Raw genomic sequence first — 25,668 nt, forward strand, 5'->3', positions numbered from 1 at the left:
AAAATGGAACCAAGACCACTCAGTGGAGAAGAGTTTGTAATAAATTTTAGGTTGCCATTATTTATTTTAGTCTATCATATATTTTTTATACTTTTCAGACACACTGTGTTTTTGTATTTACTTTTCCTTTTTATGTATTCTTTAATTTGTTTTATTGTATTTTATTGGCTTCTAACCATTTTATAAGACTTTTAATTTTTGTTAAACATAACATATATATAAAAAAAAACTCACAAATCATTATAGCTCAGTAAATTACTACAAAATGAAGTCACACTGTGTAACCACTATCCAGGTCAAAAAATAAAACATTATCATACAGTTGTGGGTTCATTTCTGGGTTTTCTATTCCATTGATCTATGTGTCTATTTTTGTATTTACCCAAAAAATACAAAAATACTAATTCGAAGGCAAACCTGCACCCTTACATAAGATGTTTACAGCAGCATTATGTAATATATCCAAATCATAGAAAAAGCCTAAATGTCCACTGACTGATGAATGGATAAAGAAGACGTGGTATATATACACAATGGAATATTATTCAGCCATAAAATGAATGAAATCTTGCCATTTGCAATGACATGAATGGAGCTAGAGCACATTATGCTGAGCGAAGTAAGTCAGAGAAAGACAAAGTCTGTATTTCATTCATTCATATGTGGAATTTAAGAAACAAAATAAACAATCATAGGGATTGGCAAGCCAAGAAACAGATTTTTAACTATAGAGAAGAAACTGATGGTTATCAGAGGGGAGGTGGATGGGGGGATGGGTTAAATGGGTGATGGGGATTAAAGAGTGCACTTGTGATGAGCACCAGGAATTGTATATAAATACTGAATCACCAAGTTGCATACCTGAAGCTGATATATTACACTGAATATTAACTAACTGAAATTTAAATAAAACTTTTAAAAAGAAATAAAAAAATAAAAATAAAAATAAAACATTATCAGTAGCTTGAAGCCTCACCTTTCCCCTGATTTCAGAAACTACTTATCCCTGTCTTCCTCAACTATCGCAATTTGTGATAACACACATTAAGTTTTGTCTTTTTTTGGGTTTTATGTAATGAGAATCATATAAAGTTGTCTGTGACTTCTTTCATTCTAAATAATGTAATATGCATTCATGTTGTGTCACGTAGCATAATTTTTGTTTTTTTACTGTGCAGAATAATGCATTATACAATTTTAAAAAATTTAATTCTAATATAGTTAACATACAGTGTTATATTAGTTTTAGGTGTATAATACAGTTATTCAACAACTCTATATATTACTCACTGCTCATTATGATAAATGTACTTTTTTTTTTTTTAACAGTAAGTATATTCTTAATCCCTTTCACCTACTTCACACATCCCCCCCCCCAAGTCACCCCCCCCCCCCCCCCGCCCGGTAACTATCACTTTGTTCTCTATAGTTAAGAGTCTATTTCTTGGTTTGTCTCTTTTATTTTTATTTCTTAAATTCCATATATGAATGAAATCATATGGTATTTGTCTTTCTCTGACTGACCTATTTCACTTAGCATTATACTCTCTAGATGTTCCCATGTTGTTGTAAATGGCAAGATTTCATTTTTTTTCATAGCTCGGTAATATCCCATTGTATATATAATACAAACCACATCTTCTTTATCCATTCATCTATTAATGGACACTTGGGCTGTTTCCATAATTTGGCTATTGAAAGCAATGCTGCTTGAAACATAAGGGTGAATATATATTTTCAAATTAGTGTATTTTAATACTTTGTGTACATACCCAGTGGTAGAATTACTGGATCACACAGTTCTATTTTTAATTTTTTGAGGAACCTCCATACTGTTTTCCAGTGGCCGCACCAGTTTGCACTCCTACCAACAGTGCACCAGCCCTCCTTTTTCTCCACATCCTTCCCAACACTTGTTTCTTGTGTTTTTGATTTTAGCCATTCTGACAGTTGTAAGGTGATATCTCATTGTACTTTTGATTTGCATTTCCCTGATGATGAATGATGTTGAGCATCTTTTTGTGTCTGTTGGCCATCTGTGTGTCCTCTTTGGAGAAACGTCTGGTCATGTCTTCTGCTGATTTTTAATTGGGCTATTTGTTTTTTTTGGTGTTGAGTTGCAGAAGTTCTTTATCTAGGTTGGATATTAACCCTGTATCAAATATGTCATTTGCAAATATCTTTTCTCATTCAGTAGGCTGTCTTTTTGTTTTACTGATTATCTCCTTGGCTGTGAAGAAACTTTTTATTTTGATGTGGTCTCAATAGCTTATTTTTACTTTTGTTTTCCTTGCTTCAGGAGACATATCTAGAAAAATGTTTTTCTGGCCGATGTCAGAGAAATTGCTGCCTGTGCGCTCTTCTAGAATTTTTTTTTTTTTCAACGTTTTTTATTTATTTTTTTTGGGACAGAGAGAGACAGAGCATGAATGGGGGAGGGGCAGAGAGACAGGGAGACACAGAATCGGAAACAGGCTCCAGGCTCTGGTCAGCCCAGAGTCCGACGCGGGACTCGAACTCACGGACCGCGAGATCATGACCTGGCTGAAGTCCGACGCTCAACCGACTGTGCCACCCAGGCGCCCCGGGAATTTTTATGGTTTCAGGTCTCACAGTTAGGTCCTTAATCCATTTTGAGTTTATTTTTGTGTGTGTTGTAAGAACTGTGGTCCAGTTTCATCTTTTTGCATGTAGTTTTCCAAGCATCATTTGTTGAAGAGACTTTCTCCCAGTGCATATTCTTGCCTCCTTTGTTGAACGTTAATTGACTATATAATTGTGGGTTTATTTCTGGGTTCCCTGTTCTGTTCCAATGATCTATGTGTTTATTTTTGTACCACTACCATACTGTCTTGATGACTACAGGTTTGTAGAATATCTTGAAATCTGGGATTGTGATACCTCTGGTTTTGTTTTTTCTTTTTCAAAATTACGTTGGCTATTCGGGGTCTTTTGTGGCTCCTTACAAATTGTATGATTATTTGTTCTGTGAAAAACTGCATTACACAATTTAATCCACTCTAATTGACCGACATTTAGATTGTTTATGAATAACAATGCCATGAATATCATGACATATTCCTTTCCATATTAGTGTGTATGTGCATGCATATCTGTTGGATATATAGCTAGAAAGATAAATAGCTAGAAGGATATATAGCTAGAAGTAAAACCAATGTGTCACACAGGTAATGCATATATTCAGCTTCAATAATTAACACCAGTTTTCAACAGCATTTAGAAATGAAACACATAGGAATAAATCCAATTAAAGATATATAAAAACTCCATAGGACATTATAAAACATTATTGAAAAAAATTAAAGAAGAACTAAAAATTAAGAAAGGGATATACCACGGTTAATGGATTGGAAGACTAAATAATGTAAAAATGACAATTCTTCCCAAATTGTTCTAGATTCAATGCAATCCCAATCAAAATCCAGAATTTGTGGAAATTGGCATGCAAATTTTGTGGAAATTGGTATGCTAATTAAAAATACATGCAAAGGGCTAAGACTCTTGAAGAAAAACAAGGGAGGCCTTGTTTTGTTGGATATCAAATGACATAGACTAACAGAACAAAACAGAAAAACTCAAAACAGAAATATAAAACATAAAGTCTAGAAGCAGATGCATGCATATATGGACACCATATAAATGATGAAGGTTACCCTGTAGATCAGTGGGGAAAGAACAGTCTTTTCAATAAATTGTGTGGGACCAGATGGATATCAATAGGATAAAAAATGAACTCTGACCCTACAACTTCATAATATATGTGAGAACCAATTCCTGGTAGACTCTAGATCTAAACATCATTATCTAGATCTAAAAAAGAATGCTTTTTGTTTTTAATGACAGATTATCTCAAACATCCCAACAGACTGTGAGGGAGCACTTTGCGTGCACTATCCCTTTCTAACTTTCTGTTGCTATACTAGCACAATGTCCAGCACATAGTGGGTGGTCAATATATGTGCTGAACTAATAAACACACATGGATTTAATTGTATGGTCACAGTTTCTGGTATCTAGGGATCTCAGAAAACAAACTAGAGATACTGAAAGCTAGGAATGTAGCAACCTATAATTAAACACATGCATATTTATTTTCATTGCAGATTGAAGTATAATGCAAAAAAGCAATTAAATATATCTTATGATTCTGGTAACTCCATCTATGATGCTTCTGGCCTTAAAGTAGATTCTCCTTCCTTGGTTTGGCTACACGGTCAAGTTATAGGATTCATCTGACACTGTGTGAGGAGCAGCAGGGTTTTCACACATCCCTTTCCTTCCTCAATTGTTATTTTCATAGCTGCTCATTTATGTCTTTCCTGCTTCAGCTTAAATAGCATCCCTTTAAAGAAGCCATCCTTGGGGTTCCTGCGTCGCTCAGTAGGTTAAGTGTCTGACTTGATTTCAGCTCAGGTCATGATCTCACAGTTCATGGGTTTGAGCCCTGCGATGTCAGCACTGAGTCTGCTTGAGATTCTCTCTCTCTCTCTCTCTCTCTCTCTCCCTCTCTCTCTCTGCCCCTCCCCTGCACACTTTCTCTCCCTCTCTCAAAAATAAACATTAAAAAAAGTAAAAAGTAAAAAGAAGCCATCCTTGACCCAGCTAAGTAGGAATTTTCCCGCCACTGCCTATTGTCTTCTATTCTTCATTTACTTCACAGTCCCATTACTTTCAATTATTTGACTGTTTTTTTAAAGCTTATTTTGAGAGAGACAGAGCACACGCACACAGAGGGACAGAGAGAGGGAGAGAGAGAGAGAATCCCAAGCAGGCTCCATGCTGTCAGTACAGAGCCTGATATGGGGCTCGAACTCCCCAACCATGGGATCATGACCTGAGCCAAAACCAAGAGAGTTGGACACTTAACCGACTCAGCCACCCAGGTGCCCTGACTGCATATTTTTAATTGGTTACTTCTACTAGGTTCTAAGCATCACAAAGGTAGTGACTATGTCAGTTTTGTTCAGTACTATCTAACCAAAAGCCAGTATGGTGCTTGGCACATCATAGGTACTCAATAAATATTTGTTGAACAAATGAATTTTATGTTAAAATTTGAGTAGATGTCTTATCTCCTTAAGTACTTTGAAGGTAGGGAAAACATCATAACTCCATATCCTGCATACCAACAAGCACCGTGGCATGGAATATATAACGCATGCATTCCTTAAGTATTTATTTATTGTATGGAAAAATAAAAACTCTTACCTTGCCAAAGCTGCCTTTTCCAATAACTTTTAAGAAATCAAAGTCTGTTGGTTTAGCACTGAAATAAATGAACAATGACAAAAATTAGCCTCCTAGAAACTGGAAAGATGTTAACTTTTAAACATTTCTTAGTACCTCACTCTTTAATAAGTAAATGCTGGGCACAACATTCTAGCATGATGACTCCAGCTTTCACACTGGTAATATACCTCATCTTGAATATAAAATAGGTAATAATGAATAGAAGTAATATCTACTTTCTGATAAGACATTTTATAACCTTCTTAATGCCTTGTTAAGTTCTGCTTAAGAAAGACTACCATAATGGTCTTTTTGTGAGAAAAGCATTTATCTATATCTATATATTGTTTGAACTCAATGTAGCTTCTCTTTAAACCAATTTAGTTAACCATAAACCTCACCAGTGTTGTTAATGAGGAAACTGAATAACTATATAAATTAGTAATTTATTCCAAGGACTATCTAGTTTGGCAATTTTTCTGACACATACAGATTTTTCACATATATCACTTACCATACATTACAGATAAAAGACCTCTCCGCTTATTCTCATAGATGGCAATGCAGAAAATCCAGGAGTACAGAGATCAAAGAGAATACTAATTTTGTCCTTTTATTTACATTAACTTGTCAGATAAAAACAATATTGGTTACAGGTAGACAAAAGCACATGGCAAAAGAAAGCAGAGCGTAAGCAGCCAGGAAAGAGGTTTCCTTCAACACGGTCTGAATCTTAAATTGGACTCAGGAGAAGATAATGACTCCATTTAGAGTTTAAATTTCCTTTAATTTACTATCAAAATAAATGGCCAATTCAAACATTAGAATAGCACCAGGCCTAGGTTAAATAATAACAGGTAAAGATTAGGGAAATAAATACTTAACTAAGCTGAGGTGTTTTTCTTCTTCAAGAATCTGCTCTTTGGACTATTTTGTTCTTTAGTGATATGTTGAGATACTGAAATAATTTTTTTAAACAAATAGCAAAAAATCAAGCAAACTTTTCAAACATAGTAAATAGGCTAACTGAGGCCGTACCCAAGGCACCACTGTTAACTATTGGTGATGAACCCTAGCTGAAAGCGAGTTTGTTTCTGTGCTGCCTGAACAACTCAGTGTATGATGACAGGAAAGCATGCTCAAAACTAAACCTCCCTTCCAGCTACCACTCCAATTCTTTGCTTTCCTTTGCAGTAAAATTCTTCAAGTAAGAGGTTTAAATTCATTGTCTATTCCCACTGTCCTCTCCTGAACTCTTTCCTATCAGGGTTTGTACCCATTACACCACTGAAACAGCTTACAAAGGTCGCCAATGATTTATCAAACCCAATGGTCAATTCTCAACACTTACCTGCTTTACCAGAAACATTAACATAGTTAATTACTCCCCCCTTGACACACTTTCTTCACCTGCTTTTGAGACATCACATTCCCAGTTTTTCTCCTATTTTACTAACTTTTTTTTTTCTCCTTTACTGGTTCCTCCCTGACCTTACTACAATGCTGATGTCTCTCAGGACCCAATCCTTGGGCCACTTTTTATCTGTCTTTACTCACTCTTTAAGAGGACCAAAAGAGTGAGGGAAGCATAATGTCTTGGGAGAAAAGCTACACTACTTCAGAACTAATCCAATGAAACTGAAGAATAATTACAAGTAAGGATAGAAACATTATACTCTTTCTCCAAACCATGGCAGGTATCATTAATCTGTCAGGGCACTCCTCAAACTGAGCCAAGAAGTGGCCCTGGAATCCTATGTATTCAGCAATCTAGGCATTCACTTCTAATGAACTGCTGGAGTTGGTACTCAAAATCAAGATCTAATACTGAAATCTACATTTGCCATTCCTGGTGTTCCTCAAAATGTTTTCCCCGTGCTCAAAAAAATATGGCACTGTGGGAGAAACTGGTTAGAACAAGTTCAATAGACTTTACTATGGTAATGTCCATCATGACTCCTCTGGAACAAGCTGGCTGACAACCAGGGCTGCACCAATAAACACTGAGCACCAGTGAGAATATGTGTTAGACCTGCATGGATACTTCTGTCAGAGCCCCTCCAAGTCCCTCCCAGGACGACTTAAGATCCCCTGAGAAATACAGTCTTCTGATTTTACACACACACACACACACACACACACACACACACACACACACACACACCAGAAAAATGACAATGGCAAAACAGCAGAACCAAATTAATAATCTGTGGATTTACAAAATCCTCAGAACTCTGTTACAGCAATGGAAAGCTAGAACAGTAAAACAGATAAGCAAAGCATATGATAGCATTATATTCACCATAACTATGGTTATTGTATTTTATTGGGTTCTAGTTAAACTGATATAATTATGTATATCTGCACATTCACAAGACAGGTCTTCCTAGAATTCAGTTAGAGGATTTTTGAAACAAATTAAACTTACTGAGGATTTCCAGATGGTCCCAGGTTGATGTTCTGTGAGGTAGAGTGTAGCTATCGAGATGGAGGAAAAAACAGTAACACTGTTAATAACACTTCAAAGATTATCAGTCAATAAAATAAATGGTTCTGAAATAAAATGTATATAACTCTCCCATAGATATTGATGCATCGCCATGTTAAAGAAAACTGAAGTCCTAATTCTTATTAAATGCATAAACTTATTTGGAAACACACAACCAATATAAACACACATTTTTATGACAAATTGCAAGAGCAGTTGTAAGGAAAAAAATAACACAGGAATGAAGCTCAAAGTTGTCAAATGAATGAAGTAAACTGGGGAAAGCTCCTTGGATGAGGTGGGTGTAGAAACCACAATTTACAAGGGACCATTTCTACGTTTAAAAACTGGTTAAAATGGCTACCTATGTTTCAAATTTTCAAATAACTGCTCATTAATTTTATGACATGGAAATGATACTATGATGATGATGAAGACTGCAGATGCTGGACTGAATTATAGGAGACAGACTTATTTCTAAAGCAAATACACACAGACAGGAGTGTTTTTCTAATTCCACCACTGTGGTCTAACAAAAATTTTAGATAGTCTTTTCTCTTTACAATAATTAACATAAATTTAATCCCTAGTATTAATTTAGAACCAAATCTTTACTTACCTACTATGCTATAAAGCAATTTAACTAAAAAAAGATTCTAGTTCACTAATAATTAGCTAGAAATTTATCCCCAAATCCCATAAAATTAATCTAGTGATCTTGTTAGTGAGAGCACTTTTTATACAGCCAGGTGTAAGTGAATTCTGCTTCACATAAATTCCCTTTGAAATTCTTTATACATACAATCACAAAGCTGCAGATATTCCAAATATGCATACTTTTACTAGAGCCTTATTATATAATTATACTTCCATACGTTATAGATACAAAATAAGCTGTAAAAACTTTTCTCTTTAAGCTCATCAGAACTAAAAAATTTTATCTAAGCAATTTATTATTAGTGATATAGATCATATATATTTCCACTTAAATTCATTTGAAAATTATAGAAAATCTCCACAATGCAAACTACTTTTAAAAATAAGGGCAAAGGGGCGCCTGGGTGGCTGAGTCAGTTAAGCATCCAACTCTTGATTTCAGCACAGGTCATGATCTCACAGTTTGTGAGATCGAGGACACACTGGGCTCTGCACTGACAGTGTGGAGCCTGCTTGGGATTCTCTCTCTTCCTCTCTCTGTCCCTCCGCCACTCATGCACATGCCCTTTCTATCTCAAAATAAATTTAAAAAAAATGAAAAATGTAGGGCAAAATTTCCTAAGCATAATGATACGTTTCTTATAAAAATAACAATATTGACACCAGTTTCCTACTTACAAAACAAATTTATTTTCTACCAATATCTTTACATGAAAAATTTTCAAGCACTACATTTTCAGTCCCCAGAAGACAGAAATTTAGAGAACCATACAATCTAGCACAAGACCAAAAAAAAAAAAAAAAAAAAAATGTGTAAAAAATCTGGTTCATGAAACGAGATCCTATTATGTCATAATTTTAACATGGAGTAATCTTTTCTGTTTATATATTATAGTGTTTCCTAGAATCTGATAACATAATCCAAACTAAATTACAATTTCAATACACTTATTCTTTGAATGAATGTGCAGAAAACTGGATCACTTTTCCATTCAATTAACTTTCTTTATATATTATATAGGTGAGGGAAGAGGAGGCAGTAAGCATGGATTAAACAAGGGCAACTTGTGCCCTGAATTAACACTGATACATAAAAAGATTTCATTACATAGCAATGATTTTCCTAACAGAGCATATTTCCAAAATAATAATGAAAATTATTGGGAAACATAATTAATTTTTTACCTACTATTTTTAAGACCTTTTAAAAAAAAGTTTTATTTATTTATTTTGAGCAAGGGTGAACACATGTGCATGGGGGAGGATAGAGAAAGAGAATCCCAAACAGGCTCTGAGCTATCAGCAGTACCCTATTTCAGGAACCCGTGAGATGATGACCTGAGCCAAAATCAAGAGTCGGTTGCTGAACTGAGGTACCCTACTACCTACTATTTTTATTTTTTATTTTATTTTATTTTTTTTCAACGTTTATTTATTTTTGGGACAGACAGAGACAGAGCATGAACGGGGGAGGGGCAGAGAGAGAGGGAGACACAGAATCGGAAACAGGCTCCAGGCTCTGAGCCATCAGCCCAGAGCCCGACGCAGGGCTCAAACTCACGGACCGTGAGATCGTGACCTGGCTGAAGTCGGACGCTTAACCGACTGCACCACCCAGGCGCCCCCCTACTATTTTTAAAGATTACAGTTAATCACTAAACTGAGGATGTGTTATAGTTTATTAACAGCATAATTATCATTAATAATTAATGATAATTAAACAAAAGCATGTTTCTTGGACTCTATTTTTCTCTAAGTAAGGGGAAAGGTCCTGATGTCCTCGAAGATATTTTCTGGCTATTAATTTAGTTATCCACTTAGAAGTCCTTAATAAATAGCTATAGCTGTAAGACAAAGTACAGCTTCTTCCCTTTTCTGAACAGATTCTTTTTATCTGTATTTTAAAACTGCAAGAGATTCTAGTCCAATTACAGATTTTATGGATGAAAAAAGAGAAAGGAAATAGAATTCAGATCTAAGGTCAAAAGTAGTAGAGACAGGAATCAGAACTCAGGAAGCTCTCTCCATTTGGTTCTTTCTTCAAAGCCAGCTGTCTCCTATAGCAAGGCAAGATATTTTTCAAATAACCCAAACCTACATACTCTCAACATGATTAGCAAGTAAAACATGGAAAATCAGGATTATATACATTTTCTTTAAAATGTCTTTAATATTTCATTTTTGCATTAAAAATATATATACATGGTTACAAAATATGGAAAACACCAGGAAGGTGCTTTTAAAAAATCCATAACCTTATTAACAGATGATTTTGCAAATATTGCAGTAATTTCACATAGTCTTTGCGTAGCTTTGAAAAACTGACTGGAATCGTAAAAAAAATTTTTTTAATGTACAATATATGGGGACAAATTATTGAATTGGTTTATATTTACATTGATTCTAACTTTTCGTACTAAAATGATTACCTTTGTTTGTTTCTGCGTGAAGGATTATTTCATTTGCGTCAACTCCTAAATGACCTGAATATTTTCATGTTTGATACACACTGCCAAACTGCCAAATTAAAGCGGTGCCAGGAAAGCCCAGGCAGGGATGCCTGCTGTGCCTTACCCTTATCAGTCCTGAAGTATTTTATTTACATTTTTGTTAATTTGGTAGAGAGAAAAAAAATCTCTATTTTAAAAATTTCACTTGCTGTTGGCATTGAGGTTGATCATTTCCCATATGTCTGTTTACGAACAGTATTTCTTCATGTCCCTTTGCTTTTTATCTACAGGGCTTTAAATATCATTCTTTTCAAAAATCCATCTATATATTTTTACATAAATGTTTTCCCTTCTTAGGCCTTATTACAAATGCTCTCCCAGTTTGTTGTTTCTCTTTTGACAAGTTTCAGATATAAAATTAAAATATCCTTTTATGTTGTCCTGGGATCAACCATGTCACAAATGGAAAACATAAATCAGCTCTCTTAACTTGAAAAGCCTCCAGTGGTATCAGAGAAGTAAAATTACTACTTTACAGGAGTTGCAAAAAAGGAATAGGACTATTTTCCAAATGAAGATTTTAGCTATGGGACAGTAATGTTCCGAGCGATACTATCTTTTAAAACACAGAAACAGAACCATGAAAAAACACAACATTATAAAGACAAAAAATGTACTTTAAGGCAACATCTCTGACTTTCATGTATATATTTAGCAAATATATATAGCTTTCATCAATTTTAATTGCTAAATAATAATTCTCTGGGTTAAATTACTATAATTTACCTTTCCCACGTAACTTTCTAAAGTAAATGCTGAAAACATCATTATAATAAGCCAGAGCTTATTATATTTATTTATTGGTTATCACAACTGGTTTAAAAAAAATAAGAATACCCTACTCTTTATTTGGAACACATACTGATTATGTGCATGTACCTACAGGAATAAAACTTAGTTGATGCCAACTGGCATATGCATATTGATTGTTCTGCATATAAAAACCCGGCAATGAAGAGGAAGAAGTATTAAATTAACATTCTGATTAAAAAGGCCTTTCCTGCTGGTCAAAATTCAAAACAATAGTTTAAGTATGTTAATGATTATGAAGACATATAATGATCAAAAATTAAGATGTAAAGTGAAGACAATAGCATATAAAATTGTATATACTGTATAATTAAAATTAGGTAACTAAAAAAATCCCTATATATTAAGAGAAGATTAGTTGGAAAACCACTAAAATGTTAAAAATTACTAGTCTGGTTAGTGATAAATACTTCTTACTATTTTCAAAACTTTCTACTAAATACTACCATGGATTACTTTTTATCATAAAAGTACTCATTTTATAAATTTTATAAGAAATAATAAGAGGTGTACACATTTGTTTTTTGTATTCTACAGGGTAGAAAATTTACAATGGATGAGATTACATCATTTTAAGTAAATGTTGCCCTCAAGTTGCCAGTAATTTCATCTTTGGGGAATGGTATTTTTTCTATTAAAAAACACAATCCCTCTTACTACCTTCTGAGTGCTTCTTTCATCCTCATCTTCGGATGGATCTGACTGATGTTTTGGGCTGTCCATTTGAAGGAATGCTCTGACATCTGGACTAAAAACAAAAATTAACTCTATTATAACTTTAAAAGCATCTCTATAGCTTTTCTCCCTTTTAAAATGAAAATAAAATAACTGTAATAGCATTTACAGTATGAATGCCAATACAATCCATCACTACTATTATAAAAGTAACAAGCTGATTAATTTTTTAAATATAGGGAATCCACCTGACAAATGATCAAAGATAAAAACAGGCAGTTCATAAAGAAAAACCCCAAATGGTAAGAAAGATGTCTAGCTTAACTAATAATCAAAGAAATCCAAAGTCAAACAACAAATGAGGTACCATTTTATGTCCGTTAATGGGCAAAGATTAGAAAGACAGATAATATCAAAAGCTGATAGGGATATAGGGAAAGAGACACCCTCATGCATTGCTAGTAAGAAAGTAAAATGAGGAAACTTTTCTGAAAAGGAATTTGGCAATATTGGTTAAACTGTGTAGGGCCCATAATTTCCAGTTGTAGGAATAAACCACAAGAAAATTCTGTACAGGTTCAGTGAAAGACATGTAACTAGGATACTCATAGCAACTTTCTCTATAGTAATAAATCAGAAGAATAGGCATCCACCAATAGAGAAACTAGTAAAGCTATGGTTGACGACCCAGAGAATTCCACTCAAGAGTCAGAAACAAGGAACCATGTAGCACAGTATCATTTTGTATATTTTAAATATTCACAGACATGAAGGAGCACCCAATAAACAAATATCTGAAGACATATAACAAACATTCAAGTAAGGATCAACAGTAGGGATGAAGGGATGGGTATGAAGATCAAACATGAAGAGAAAAAAAAAGTGGACTAAAAAGGCCTTACTAAGAAACTCAGAAAGATGAAAAATAATTTTTATTTTTTTATTTTTTATTAAAAAATTTTTTTTAATGTTTATTATTTTTGAGAAAGGGAAACAGAGCAAGCAGGGAGGGGCAGAGAGAGAGGGAGACACAGAATCTGAAGCAGGCTCCAGGCTGAGAGCTGCCAGCACAGAGCCCGATGCAGGGCTTGAACCCATGAACAGTGAGATCATGACCTGAGCTGAAGTCAGCTGCTTAACTGACTGAGCCACCCAGGTGCTCCAAAAAATAATTTTCAAACAAGGGAGGAGCTGGTGAGAATGTAAACTAGTATAGCCACTATGGATAACAGTTTGGCAGTTCCTAAAAAAGTTAAATGTAGAAATTCCATATATTAAGCAATTCCACTCCTAGCATGTACCCAAGAGAAATAAAAACACATCCATACAAAAACTCACAAATGTTCATAAGCAGCATTATTCACAATAGCCAGAAAGTAGTAACAACCCCACTGTCCATTAACTGATAAATGGACAAAATGTAGCATATCCAAAGGAATATTATTCTGCCATACAAAAGAATGAAGTACTGACATATGATATTGCGTGGATGAGCCTCAAAAACAGTATGCTGAAAAAATAAAAGACAAAAAAGATCACATATTATATGACCTCATTTATATGCCATATCCAGAATAGGCAAATTCACAGTGACAGAAAAGTAGATTAGTGGTTGCTAAGGGCTGGGTGAAAGGAGAAATTCAAAAGTACAGCTGACCCTTAAACAACATGGGGGTTTAGGGGCCCTGATGCCCCATGCACTTGAAAATCCATGTGTAACTTTTGACTCCCCCAAAACTTAATTACCAACAGCCTACTGTTGACCTGAAGCCTTACCGATAACAAACAGTTGATTAACACTTATTTTGTGTTATGTGTTTTATATAGCGTATTCTTACAATAAAGTATCCTAGAGAAAAAAATGTTAAAAAAATCATAAAGAGAAAATACATTTACAGTACTGTACCAAAAAATAATCCATGCATAAGTGGACCTGCAAAGTTCAAATGCGTATTTTTCAAGGGTCAACTGCAGTCTCTTTCTGGAGTGATGTTAATGTTAGATTAGGCTTGAGACAACAGAATAGGATAGTGGTGATGGTTGTATAGCACTGTGACTATATTAAACATCACTAAATTGTATACTTTTGAAAACAGTTAAAAGGGTGAATTATATTTATGTGAATTTTATCTCAATAAAAAAAATTAGAAAAAAATTTTAAGGTTTATTTTTGTGAGAGAGAGCGAGCGTGCACGAGCGGGAGAAGGGGGTGGGGGCGGAGAGAGAGAGAAACAGAACTTGAAGAAACTTCCAGGCTCCGAGGTGTCAGCACAGAGCCCAACACGGGGCTCAAACTCATGAACTGTGAGATCATGACCTGAGCCAAAGTCAGACACTTAACCAACTGAGCCACCCAGGGGACCTTCAATAAAAAAATTTTTAAAGGTGAGGGTAAGGATCTTTAATCTTATCACACACAGAAGCAACTATTACTAGTATCTTGGTGGTATTTTATTTCAATCTTTTTTTCTGTACCACTAAGACCATCTTCTATTTAAAATATTTTTAATGTTTTTCACATAAAAATTACATCACAAACATTTCCCCGTGTTGTTAAAAAGTCTTTGTAAACAGTCACTTTTGATAGATGTATACTGTTGTATAGTGAGAATGCACTAAATGCTACTCAATGATTCTTTCATTTTAGGATACACAGATGGATACAAAGATTCCAAATTTTTACTACAGAATTTTCACTGCGATAAAGTTGTGATTGATAATCTTTGTGCATTCATGATTTTTAAAAACAAAATTATTTGGTCTGAATTATAAACCATTTTCAGGTTTTAAATATAGTTTGTTAAGCTGATTTCCAGAAAGGCTATACTAATTTATTCTCTCCCAGCAGTGTATGAATATCCTGAAGACTCTCTCCAGCTCTGATTAGCATTAAATATTTCGGTTTATATTACCACCTCTAATAATTTAAAAGTGAAAAACGGTAATTTAAAGAAAAGGTATTAGTAGTTAGTGAAATACAAATAAAGCAACAGTAAGATACTACAACCCACTTACCAGAACGGCTAACAATACTAAGTGTTGGTGAGGTGAGCAATGTGATCTTATAAATGGATAGTGGAAATATTATTTGGTACAATCACTCTGGAAAACATGTTTAACATTATCCCCTAAGGTTAAACATATACATAGCATACAACCCAGAAGTTCTACTCCAAGTACATCAGAAATATCTGCACACGTTAATGGCAACATTATTCACAATAAAATAAAAACAACTCAAATGTGCATCTGAGCAGTAAAATGGATAAAATGGAGTATATTCATACAATGGGATAATATACAGCAATGGAAATCAACAGATTATAGCTATATGCAACAACATGAATGACTCTCACATGGTTGAAAATAAGCCAGATAGAGGGGTGCCTGGGTAGCTCAGTCAGTTGAGAGTCTGACTTTGGCTCAGATTATAATGTCACAGTTCATGGGTTCGAGCCCCGCACCGGGCTCTGTGCTGACAGCTTGGAGCCTGGAGCATGCTGCAGATTGTGTCTCCATTGCTCTCTGCCCCTCCCCTGCTCATTCTCTCTCTCTCTCAAAAATAAACAAACATGAAAATAAGCCAGATAGAGAATATTGTATGATTCCATTTATTATAAAGTACAAAAATGGCACATTAATCTTTCCTGCTAAAAATCAGGAGAACAGTTATCTTTGGGAAGGAACAAAGGAACAGTGATCGAGAGGAGGCATGTGAGGGGATTTGGGTGTGCTAGTAATGTTCTACATTTCTTGGCCTGGGCGCTGGCAAATCAGATGCATTCACCTTCTCGTAGTTCATTAAGCTGCATAATCATGATTTGTGGTCTTTTCTGTATGTGTTGCACTGCAATAAAGCTAAAATAAGGTATTTTTACTCCAACTTGCATTTATTTTTTTTTTTAATTTTTTTTAATGTTTATTTCTGAGACAGAGAGAGACACAGCATGAGCAGGGGAGGGTCAGAGAGAGAGGCAGACACAGAATCCAAAGCAGGCTCCGGGCTCCGAGCTGTCAGCACAGAGCCCTACACAGGGCTCAAACTCACGGGCCGTGAGAACATGACCTGAGCCAAAGTCGGACGCTTAACCGACTGAGCCACCCCGGCACCCCCCAACTTGCATTTCTTAAATAATACAGAAATGTTCAGTTTCTCTGGTAATCAGCCACTTGCATCTCTTTTATAAATCATTAAAGGGCTTTGTCCATTTCTTTTGGTGTCTTAAGTGTGTTCTGTCTGCACAAGCTCTTTCTAGATGAAGCAGATTTATCTATTGTTCTTTATTATGGGAAACTTTTTCTACATTTTTGGTTTTTAACTTCACTTGTGATTTCTGGGGTTCAAAAGTTTTTATTAAGTCAAATTTGTCATTGTTTTACTTTACACGTATCATGCATTGCCAATATGTTCAGAAAACCCTTTTTTATTCAGAAATCAGAGAAATGTCAACCTGCCTTATTCCAGTTTTTAAATAATTTTAAAAATAAATTTTAATAAAATTGTTTTAAACTTTTTTTTAATGTTTATTTATTTTTGAAGGAGAGAGAGACAGAGTGTGAGTTGGGGGGGCGGGCAGAGAGAGAGGGAGACAGAATCTGTAGCAGACTCCAGGCTCTGAGCTGTCAGCACAGAGCCTGACATGGGGCTCGAACCCACAAACTGTGAGATCATGACCTGAGCTGAAGTCGGACGCTCAACTGACTGAGCCACCCAGGCACCCCAATAAAGTTGTTTTAACATAAGCAAATAAAGGTACTTTTTTTCTATTTTTTTTAAGATTTCACTTTTAAGTAATCTCTACACCCACCATGGGGCTTGAACTCACAAATCCAAGATCAAGAGTCACATGCTCCACTGACTGGGCCAGCCAGGCACCTTATCAAGTAGAAGTATTTTTTTTTTTTTCAAGTAGAAGTATTTTTAAAGTGCATTTCCCTAACTGGGAATAAGAGGCACATAGTAAGTGTTCGAAATACACTTGATGATTGGTTTCTCTTCTTGCTCTCTTAAATCTGTACTATTTTATAGTTTGATGTTTAAATGAAAAGTGTGAAAATTAGCAAAGCTTGGTTAACATCAAGAGGAGATTCAAAAAATATGAAATGTCATTTTTTTATTAAAAAGAAAACAGCAGTTAAAAATTAAGTTTGAAAAAACTCTTGGCTATTTATTTTTGAAGTACTGGAAATGTCCTCGACCATGAATAGAATGGTGGTAGTTACAGGTTGTATATGTACATATAAATCCACTGGGTTGTATACTTAAGAATTGTGTATTTTATGGTATGTGTATTTCAAATGTATAATTAAAATTAATATAATCAAATTGCTTTTAGTTGAATTTTAATACCAAATATAACATTTTTATATTATTACTTTCCAGATCCAGGATGAATATTTAGAAATTAATATAAAGTGTTACAAGTTCTGAGTAACACTTCAAAATGTCAGGAGAAATAATATCCATCACCACCATTTATTCTATACTTATTCCACGTGAGGCTCTGTCAAAGAAGACACGTTCGACCTCTTAATGTATACATTATATTTAAAACAAGCCACTAATATGCCAATTAGAAGTAATGAGTGCATACAGCAAAAATTAAAGATTAGAGGGATGGATCTAAGCTGAAGACACAGAATTTGTCCTAGGGCAAAGGCATAATGTTTAAAAAATAATTATACAGAGAGCCGAATCACAAAAGGCTCTTTGCTGAGGAAAAGACCAGATGTACAAATCCTGAGTTCAAAGATCCTCCCTAATTTTGTGTTTGTTACTTGCTAGAGGCTCAGGATGGAAAGGCACCTGCTCCTTAATGCACTGGCTAACCCCAGAGCTACCACAGGTGCCACACCTCTCCCTGAGCTTATCCTACCTGTGAGCATTGAGGGAAAATCCAAAGCACTGGGCAGGAGACCTTGGTCAGAGGAGGTCCAGTTCTAGAATTTTACTAACTTAGTAAATTAAATTAAGTTAAAAAAAGAGGTCAGAAGACTTGCTCAGAATGGTATAAGCCCTCAATAATTATACTGTGAAGAACTACACAAATGGTAGTCACTTGTTTTAGAACTGCTAAATATACAGTCCTTCAGGCTGTGATTCTGAAAAGACTATTAAAGGGTGTCCTGTTTGCATCACTGTCTATAAGGCAATCTTCATGTCTACACAGATAGGTGAGCTATGGAAAAGCTCCCCAGACATTTTACTTTATCCCCTTTACTTCTTCTTAGAACACAATACTTTATATATGCAAAACAATGTAAGGGGCACCTGGGTGGCTCAGTCAGTTAAGTGTCCGACTTTGGCTCAGGTCACGATCTCACAGCTTGCGAGTTTGAGCCCTGCATTGGGCTCTGTACTGACAGCTCAGAGCTTGGAGCCTGCTTCAGATTCTGTGTCTCCCTCTCTCTCTGTCCCTTCCCCATTTGTGCTCTGTCTCTGTTGGTCTCAAAGATGAACATTAAAAAAAAAAATTGTAAAAATAAGATAATGTAGGTAACATATATGTAAATTAAAAATCATAATAAATAGGGGCGCCTGGGTGGCGCAGTCGGTTAAGTGTCCGACTTCAGCCAGGTCACGATCTCGCGGTCCGTGAGTTTGAGCCCCGCGTCGGGTTCTAGGCTGATGGCTCAGAGCCTGGAGCCTGTTTCCGATTCTGTGTCTCCCTCTCTCTCTGCCCCTCGCCCGTTCATGCTCTGTCTCTCTCTGTCCCAAAAATAAAAACGTTGAAAAAAAATCATAATAAATATAATGAATACCCATGAATTATCAAACTCAACTGAAAACACATCTCAAACCATGGATCTACCTATATGTTCCTATAGAGGAACTTCATCAGGAGCTGCTGACTTCTGACTTCTGACTTCATCAGGAGCTGCTGGCCTACAGAAAGAAGCTTAAACTCATTAACATGAGATGAAATGTAAACACGTAAGTATCTTCAATATGTCAGGCTTTTTGAAGATTCTGCCCCCTTTGTCTGGATGCTCTCTCCCTACTTTTTCCTGAACAACTGCACATCCTTTAAATTCCAGGAAGCCTTGCCTGACCTCCTCTGAAGAAAAGCTGGCCACATTTTTCTCCATTATCTTCTAGCACCTCTATCATAAAACTTTCCTACCTTCAATTGCTGATTTACATGTCTGTTTCTCCCACTAGACTAGCCTGTGCCTTTGGAAAGTTCTCCTTATATACCAATGCATACAGCAGGTACTTCATAAATGCTTTTTAAAAAAAGGTTTTATCTAGGGGCTCCTGGGTGGCTCAGTCAGTTAAGTATCTGACTTCAGCTTAGGCCATGATCTCGTGGTCCGTGGTTCGAGCTCTGTGTCAGGCTCTGTGCTGACAGCTCAGAGCCTGGAGCCTGCTTCAGATTCTGTGTCTCCTTCTCTCTCTGCCCCTCCCCTGCTCATACTCTGTCTGTGTCTCTCAAAAATGAATAAATGTTAAAAAAAATATTTTAAAAAAAAGGTTTTATCTGAATTCCAGTTAGTTAACATTACAGTGTAATATTAGTTTCAGGTATACAGCATAGTGATTTAACAAATCCTTTTTGAATGCAAGTATAAATATAACATGAACAAATATAGTTAGAAAAATGTCTTAACTATGGGCTATGCAAATTTCTTTTAAGTTTAATCTACAAAACTAATACAAGTACAAAAGGAAGAAAGAAGATAACCAGGGCCTTGAGTTGATGGGAGGAAAAGGAGTTTTAAGAATACCAGGGAGGGGCGCCTGGGTGGCTCAGTCGGTTAAGCAGCCGACTTCGGCTCAGGTCATGATCTCGAGGTCCGTGGGTTCAAGCCCCGCATCAGGCTCTGTGCTGACAGCTCAGAGCCTGGAGTCTGTTTCAGATTCTGTGTCTCCCTCTCTCTGACCCTCCCCCGTTCATGCTCTGTCTCTCTCTATCTCAAAAATAAATAAACGTTAAAAAAAAAAAAAGAATACCAGGGAAAAACAGCTTGATAATTTTACAAACATATACAGCACAGTAACATTCCACAGAACGTATAAAGTCTAGATCAGTAGCTTATTCATTATTCTTAGGTTTGGTTTCAGCGCCTCTTTAAAACAATAAAAATTACTTACTGGTTGTAAAGTTCTGGATATCTAACTAAGTTCTGAATGAATTCATTCAGTCCTGCTCTTCTTTGTTTAATAAAATCTGTTAAGAGAGACAAACTATTAGGATTATTTAACATCAGACTATGTAATTATCATCAATACAGTTATAAAAGAATAGACAAGCACAAGACAGTGAATTCTGATCAAGAAGCTATTTAATTCATGTTTCCTGATCTACAATAAGAAATACTTAGAAATATATATATTTTTAAATCTATAAATACAATGATTATAAAATTAAAATCAAGCAGAAAACATATCTCCCAAAAGAAAACTCTCCAAAGAAATGCCTATTTTAGGTTCTAAATAGACACATTACAAAACTTGGAGAGGTAGGGGTGCCTGGGTGGCTCAGTCAGTTATTCGTCCACCTTTCGCTCAGGTCATGATCTCATAGCTCGTGAGTTCAAGCCCCACATCAGGCTCTGTGCTGACAGCTCAGAGCCTGGAGCCTGCTTTGGCTTCTGTGTATCTGTCTCTCTCTGCCCCTCCCCAACTCATGCTCTGTCTCTCTGTCTCTCTCAAAATAAACAAACAGTAAAAACAAATGTTAAAGAAAACAAAACGTGGAAAGGTGATTTGCTTTGTCCAATTCCTCAAGCACTACCAGGCAATGAATAAAAATTAACACTATGACACTGGTGACTGAAAAATCCTACTAATTAAGATAAAAAAAACAAGAATTACTGCTAGTCCTTGTAACTGGGGAATGGTGATTAACTGGTTGAGTATCACCAAAATTTGGCTGCTAAAAAACTGCTGCTTAACATCCCTTGAAAGATACAATGGAACACTCCTAAAGAACAACTATCCAGCAGTTTCAGAAGTGTCTGTACTATTGATAATTAAGGACCATGCAAGAGTAGTTTTAGCAATAAAGGTTAAGCACAAAAGTTTCTTGGAAATAGAAAACTTAATTCAAATATCTTGTTTTTGCTACTTGCTAGCTAACTGACGTTGAACCGAAGACTTAAATCCTTACTTGTAAAATGAGGATAACATTTATACCTAGTAATTCTGTTATAGGATTGAGAGAACGCATATAAGTTTACAGTAGAATGCCTGGAAGAGATAGCACAATCTTTAACTACTTTCATTGTTTTGTTATTTGTTGTTGTGGGGTTAAAAATCCATCATCCTAAATCCTGATTCTTAAGAGATATACTCTAAAAATGGAAAAATAGGACACTTGGTGAACGTCTCAATAAAATCTGGAAACAATATTCAACTTAAAAATGAGTTTTGGTTCAATACAATTATTTTTACTCAATAAAGCTTTTAATGTATAGCGTTTGACACCAAAATTATAGGTTGTTTCTAGTCACATAGGTTTATTTCCATTTCTTAGATGTAAGGTATGGCTATAAAAGAACAAATAGAAATTAGATCTGGTCTCTTAGATCAGATGCACTTAGTATTTTCTTCTTGTTCAACTGTGAATTTCTTGAAGAATTTCAGGAACGTACCTTTAAAAAAAATTATTTTTTAAAGTTTTTATTTATTTTTCAAGAGAGAGACTGACAGAGTGTGAGCAGGGGAAGGACAGAGAGAGAGGGGAAGACAGAATCTGAAGCAGGCTCCAGGCTCTGAGCTGTCAGCAGAGAGTCCAATGCGGGGCTCAAACCCATGAACCGTGAGATCATGACCTGAGCCGAAGTCGGACACTCAACCGACTGAGCCACCCAGGCACCCCCTCAGGAAAGTAGCTTATAAAACTCTTCCAAGGGCATTCTTTGTTATCACAAGACAGTAAAGCATATGCAAGGTTTACATTAGAAACTATACTTGAAACAGTTATTTTTCAGGAACTGAGCTTAGTAAGTTAACATAAGGGAGAAAACTAAAATGAATGACTACATTTGAAATATTTAGAGAAAATCTAATGATTGTAAGGAAACAGCTTTAAATTGTTCTACGGAGACTTACTAAAAGTACATTTTATATTGGGAGACCAACTGTAATTTTCCTTCCTTTGTGAACTACATCCTATGCTGTGGCTAAGTGCTTTCCACTTCCATTACTGATTTTAAAGTTTTAAAGGCCCTATAGAAAGCCTGACATAAGAAAACAAAGAAGTCAATAAATGGAAAAAGAGGCCTACAGTGGTCAGAGTTTAGGGGAGATTCCACACTTAATTTTTAGATCAACATTAAGCATGCAAATATCTGAAAAAATTCCAGGTAAAACTGAAATGGCTAACAAGCTCATTACTGGATAAATTCCAAAAGTTTACATAAAGCTGACATATTATCTTTAAGAATTACAGTTGGAAAGAGATATTTTTAAAAATCTCTCTAAGAACTTATATGAATGTATCTGCTGTCATTCAAGAAGTTTCAGTTAGAGACTGAAAAGAACTCAATGTTTAGACAAAATGAAAGCTTCAGTCTCCACAGTAAGTATGAAACCAACCTACACCGATTTCTCTGTGAAAGAAATCGGTGTAGGTTGGTTTCAAGAAAATGAACCAGGAGGACCCAATTTCCAATACCGTAGGATAGGGTAAAAACATCATCAAACTCTTGATTTGAGGAAACCTAGAGTTTTAGTGCTAATACTGCTACTGGTGGCCAGAGTGACCTATTTTCATCATCAAAGGAGTTTTAGAGCCCATGGGGACCACGGAGATTCTTTAGTCTTAACCCACACCTTTCAGATTAGGAAACAAAGTTAAGATTTTTGTAATGTTCCAAACAAGTAATTTTTCGTTTTAAAATAACATGAACATAAAAGATTGTGAATTTTGTTTCTAAAGGTACCATGCATAAACCAGACAATAGAGTGAAGTGAAAGAGAACAAACCAGATGAATGTAATTCTATCATTTATTAGCTGTGTGGCTGGAGACAGTGTCTTAACCTTGCTAACTCTCTATTTTCCTCATGCATGAAATAGAGGTAAAAGAGCTACTTTACAGGAAGGAACTCAAATAATAGCACAGTTATTATCATTACTATTGCTACTATTATTATTGTATTATTATTATAAATAGTTATTATACTATTTATACTATTATTATAACAATAGCAGCATTTTAAAAAACAGCCTGCGACAGTTAAACAACACTGGAGTTAGAGTCTAAGATGTAACTGAGTCTCAGATACCACTGCCTGTTTTCATAATCACAAACTCCTCCCTTCTGTAGTCTGTCAAGCAGGGGACAGAATTAGATGATCTGTAAGCTCTCTTTCTAGCTGTAACATTTTGTGATTTGAAACAGAAGTCATCCAGAAAAGAAGGAAAAAAAAGAGAAAGACTGGCTAATGAAATTAACGTACCTAATTCAGAATCCTCAACTATTTGAAAATTTAAGTTCTGTGAGAGATATTTAAAATCTTTAACCTAGTACTAGGCAGACTTTCCAGAACAAGTGACTAGTTGAAAATGGCACGCATGTGTTCCATTTGTATTCACCAATGGCATGCATGTATTCATTTGTTCACCAATCACCTATTACACATTTTGTACTGTACGAGGCACCAGAAATTTATAAAAATGTTTAACTAAGTCATGGTATCTATCCTCAAAGATAGAAGGAAGACAAATTTAGTGGAAGACAAATTTAAACAAATCACTACAATTGGGCATACCAAGGTTAAGCATCCAACTTTGGCTCAGGTCACGATCTCACAGTTTGTGAGTTCAAGCCCCACCAAGGGAATGGAGATTTCAAAAGCTGCTATGATACCAGAAAAGAGGCTCCCAACCCTACCTAGAGACTAGCGTTTAAGAAAAATTTGAATCTCCCTCCCCCATCCCCCAGCCAAAATCCCAAAGGGAACCAGTTCCTGCCAGGGAACTTGCTTGCACCACGCACACACCCAACACTGTGCTTCTGTGGATCCATCCCTCCCGCGGGTCTGACTCCCTCCCGGTGCCGCAGGGCGCCTCCGGAAGCGGATCTCCGAAGGAAAAGCGAGCTGAGCCTGCCCCTCCCGCCCCTGTGCACCTTGCTGATCCACCCCAGCTAATACGCCAGATCCCCAACACCACAAGCCTGGCAGTGTGCAAGTAGCCCAGATGGGCCATGCCACCCCACAGTGAATCTCACCCCTACGAGAGGGGAAGAGAAGGCACACACCAGTCTGACTGTGGCCCCAGCGGTGGGCTGGGGGCAGACATCAGGTCTGACTGCGGCCCCGCCCACCAACTCCAGTTATACACCACAGCACAGGGGAAGTGCCCTGCAGGTCTGCACCACTCCAGGGACTATCCAAAATGATGAAACGGAAGAATTCCCCTCAGAAAAACGTCCAGGAAATAACAACAGCTAACGAACTGATCAAAAAGGATTTAAACAATATAACAGAAAGTGAATTTAGAATAATAGTCATAAAATTAATCGCTGGGCTTGAAAACAGTATAGAGGACAGCAGAGAATCTCTTGCTACAGAGATCAAGGGATTAAGGAACAGCCAGGAGGAGCTAAAAAAATGCTATCAATGAACTGCAAAATAAAATGGAGATAACTACGGCTCGGATTGAAGAGGCAGAGGAGAGAATAGGTGAACTAGAAGATAAAATTATGGAAAAAGAAGAAGCTGAGAAAAAGAGATAAAAAAATCCAGGAGTATGAGGGGAAAATTAGAGAACTAAGTGATGCACTAAAGAAAAATAATCTACGCATAATTGGTATCCCAGAGGAGGAAGAGAGAGGGAAAGGTGCTGAAGGGGTACTTGAAGAAATAATAGCTGAGAACTTCCCTGAAGTGGGGAAGGAAAAAGGCATTGAAATCCAAGAGGCACAGAGAACTCCCTTCAGACGTAACTTGAATCGATCTTCTGCACGACATATCATAGTGAAACTGGCAAAATACAAGGATAAAGAGAAAATTCTGAAAGCAGCTAGGGATAAACGTGCTCTAACAAATAAAGGGAGACCTATAAGACTCGTGACGGATCTCTCTTTTGAAACTTGGCAGGCCAGAAAGGAATGGCAGGAGATCTTCAATGTGATGAACAGAAAAAATATGCAGCCAAGAATCCTTTATCCAGCAAGTCTGTCATTTAGAATAGGAGAGATAAAGGTCTTCCCAAACAAACAAAAACTGAAGGAATTCGTCACCACTAAACCAGCCCTACAAGAGATCCTAAGGGGGATCCTGTGAGACAAAGTACCAGAGACATCACTACAAGCATGAAACCTAC

The 25,668-nt window shown here is 36.1% G+C and overlaps 1 protein-coding gene across 5 annotated transcripts in view; it reads right to left on the reverse strand.

The window, feature by feature from the left end:
• SGK3 (serum/glucocorticoid regulated kinase family member 3) overlaps positions 1 to 25,668 on the reverse strand; it is a 148,812-nt gene that overhangs the window by 23,430 nt on the left and 99,714 nt on the right. For all 5 annotated transcript variants that reach the window (XM_086695217.1, XM_086695218.1, XM_086695219.1 and 2 more), the window contains 4 exons: positions 20,486 to 20,561; positions 12,376 to 12,463; positions 7,679 to 7,728; positions 5,230 to 5,287 (listed from right to left, as the gene is read on the reverse strand). In XM_086695217.1, the coding sequence (XP_086551343.1) occupies positions 5,230 to 5,287; positions 7,679 to 7,728; positions 12,376 to 12,463; positions 20,486 to 20,561 (272 nt within the window). The remainder of the gene's footprint in view (positions 1 to 5,229; positions 5,288 to 7,678; positions 7,729 to 12,375; positions 12,464 to 20,485; positions 20,562 to 25,668) is intronic.

The sequence above is a fragment of the Puma concolor genome, chromosome F2, assembly GCF_028749965.1.
Source record: "Puma concolor isolate L17-30 chromosome F2, mPumCon1.1.hap2, whole genome shotgun sequence".
In the NCBI taxonomy this organism is placed as follows: Eukaryota; Metazoa; Chordata; class Mammalia; order Carnivora; family Felidae; genus Puma; species Puma concolor.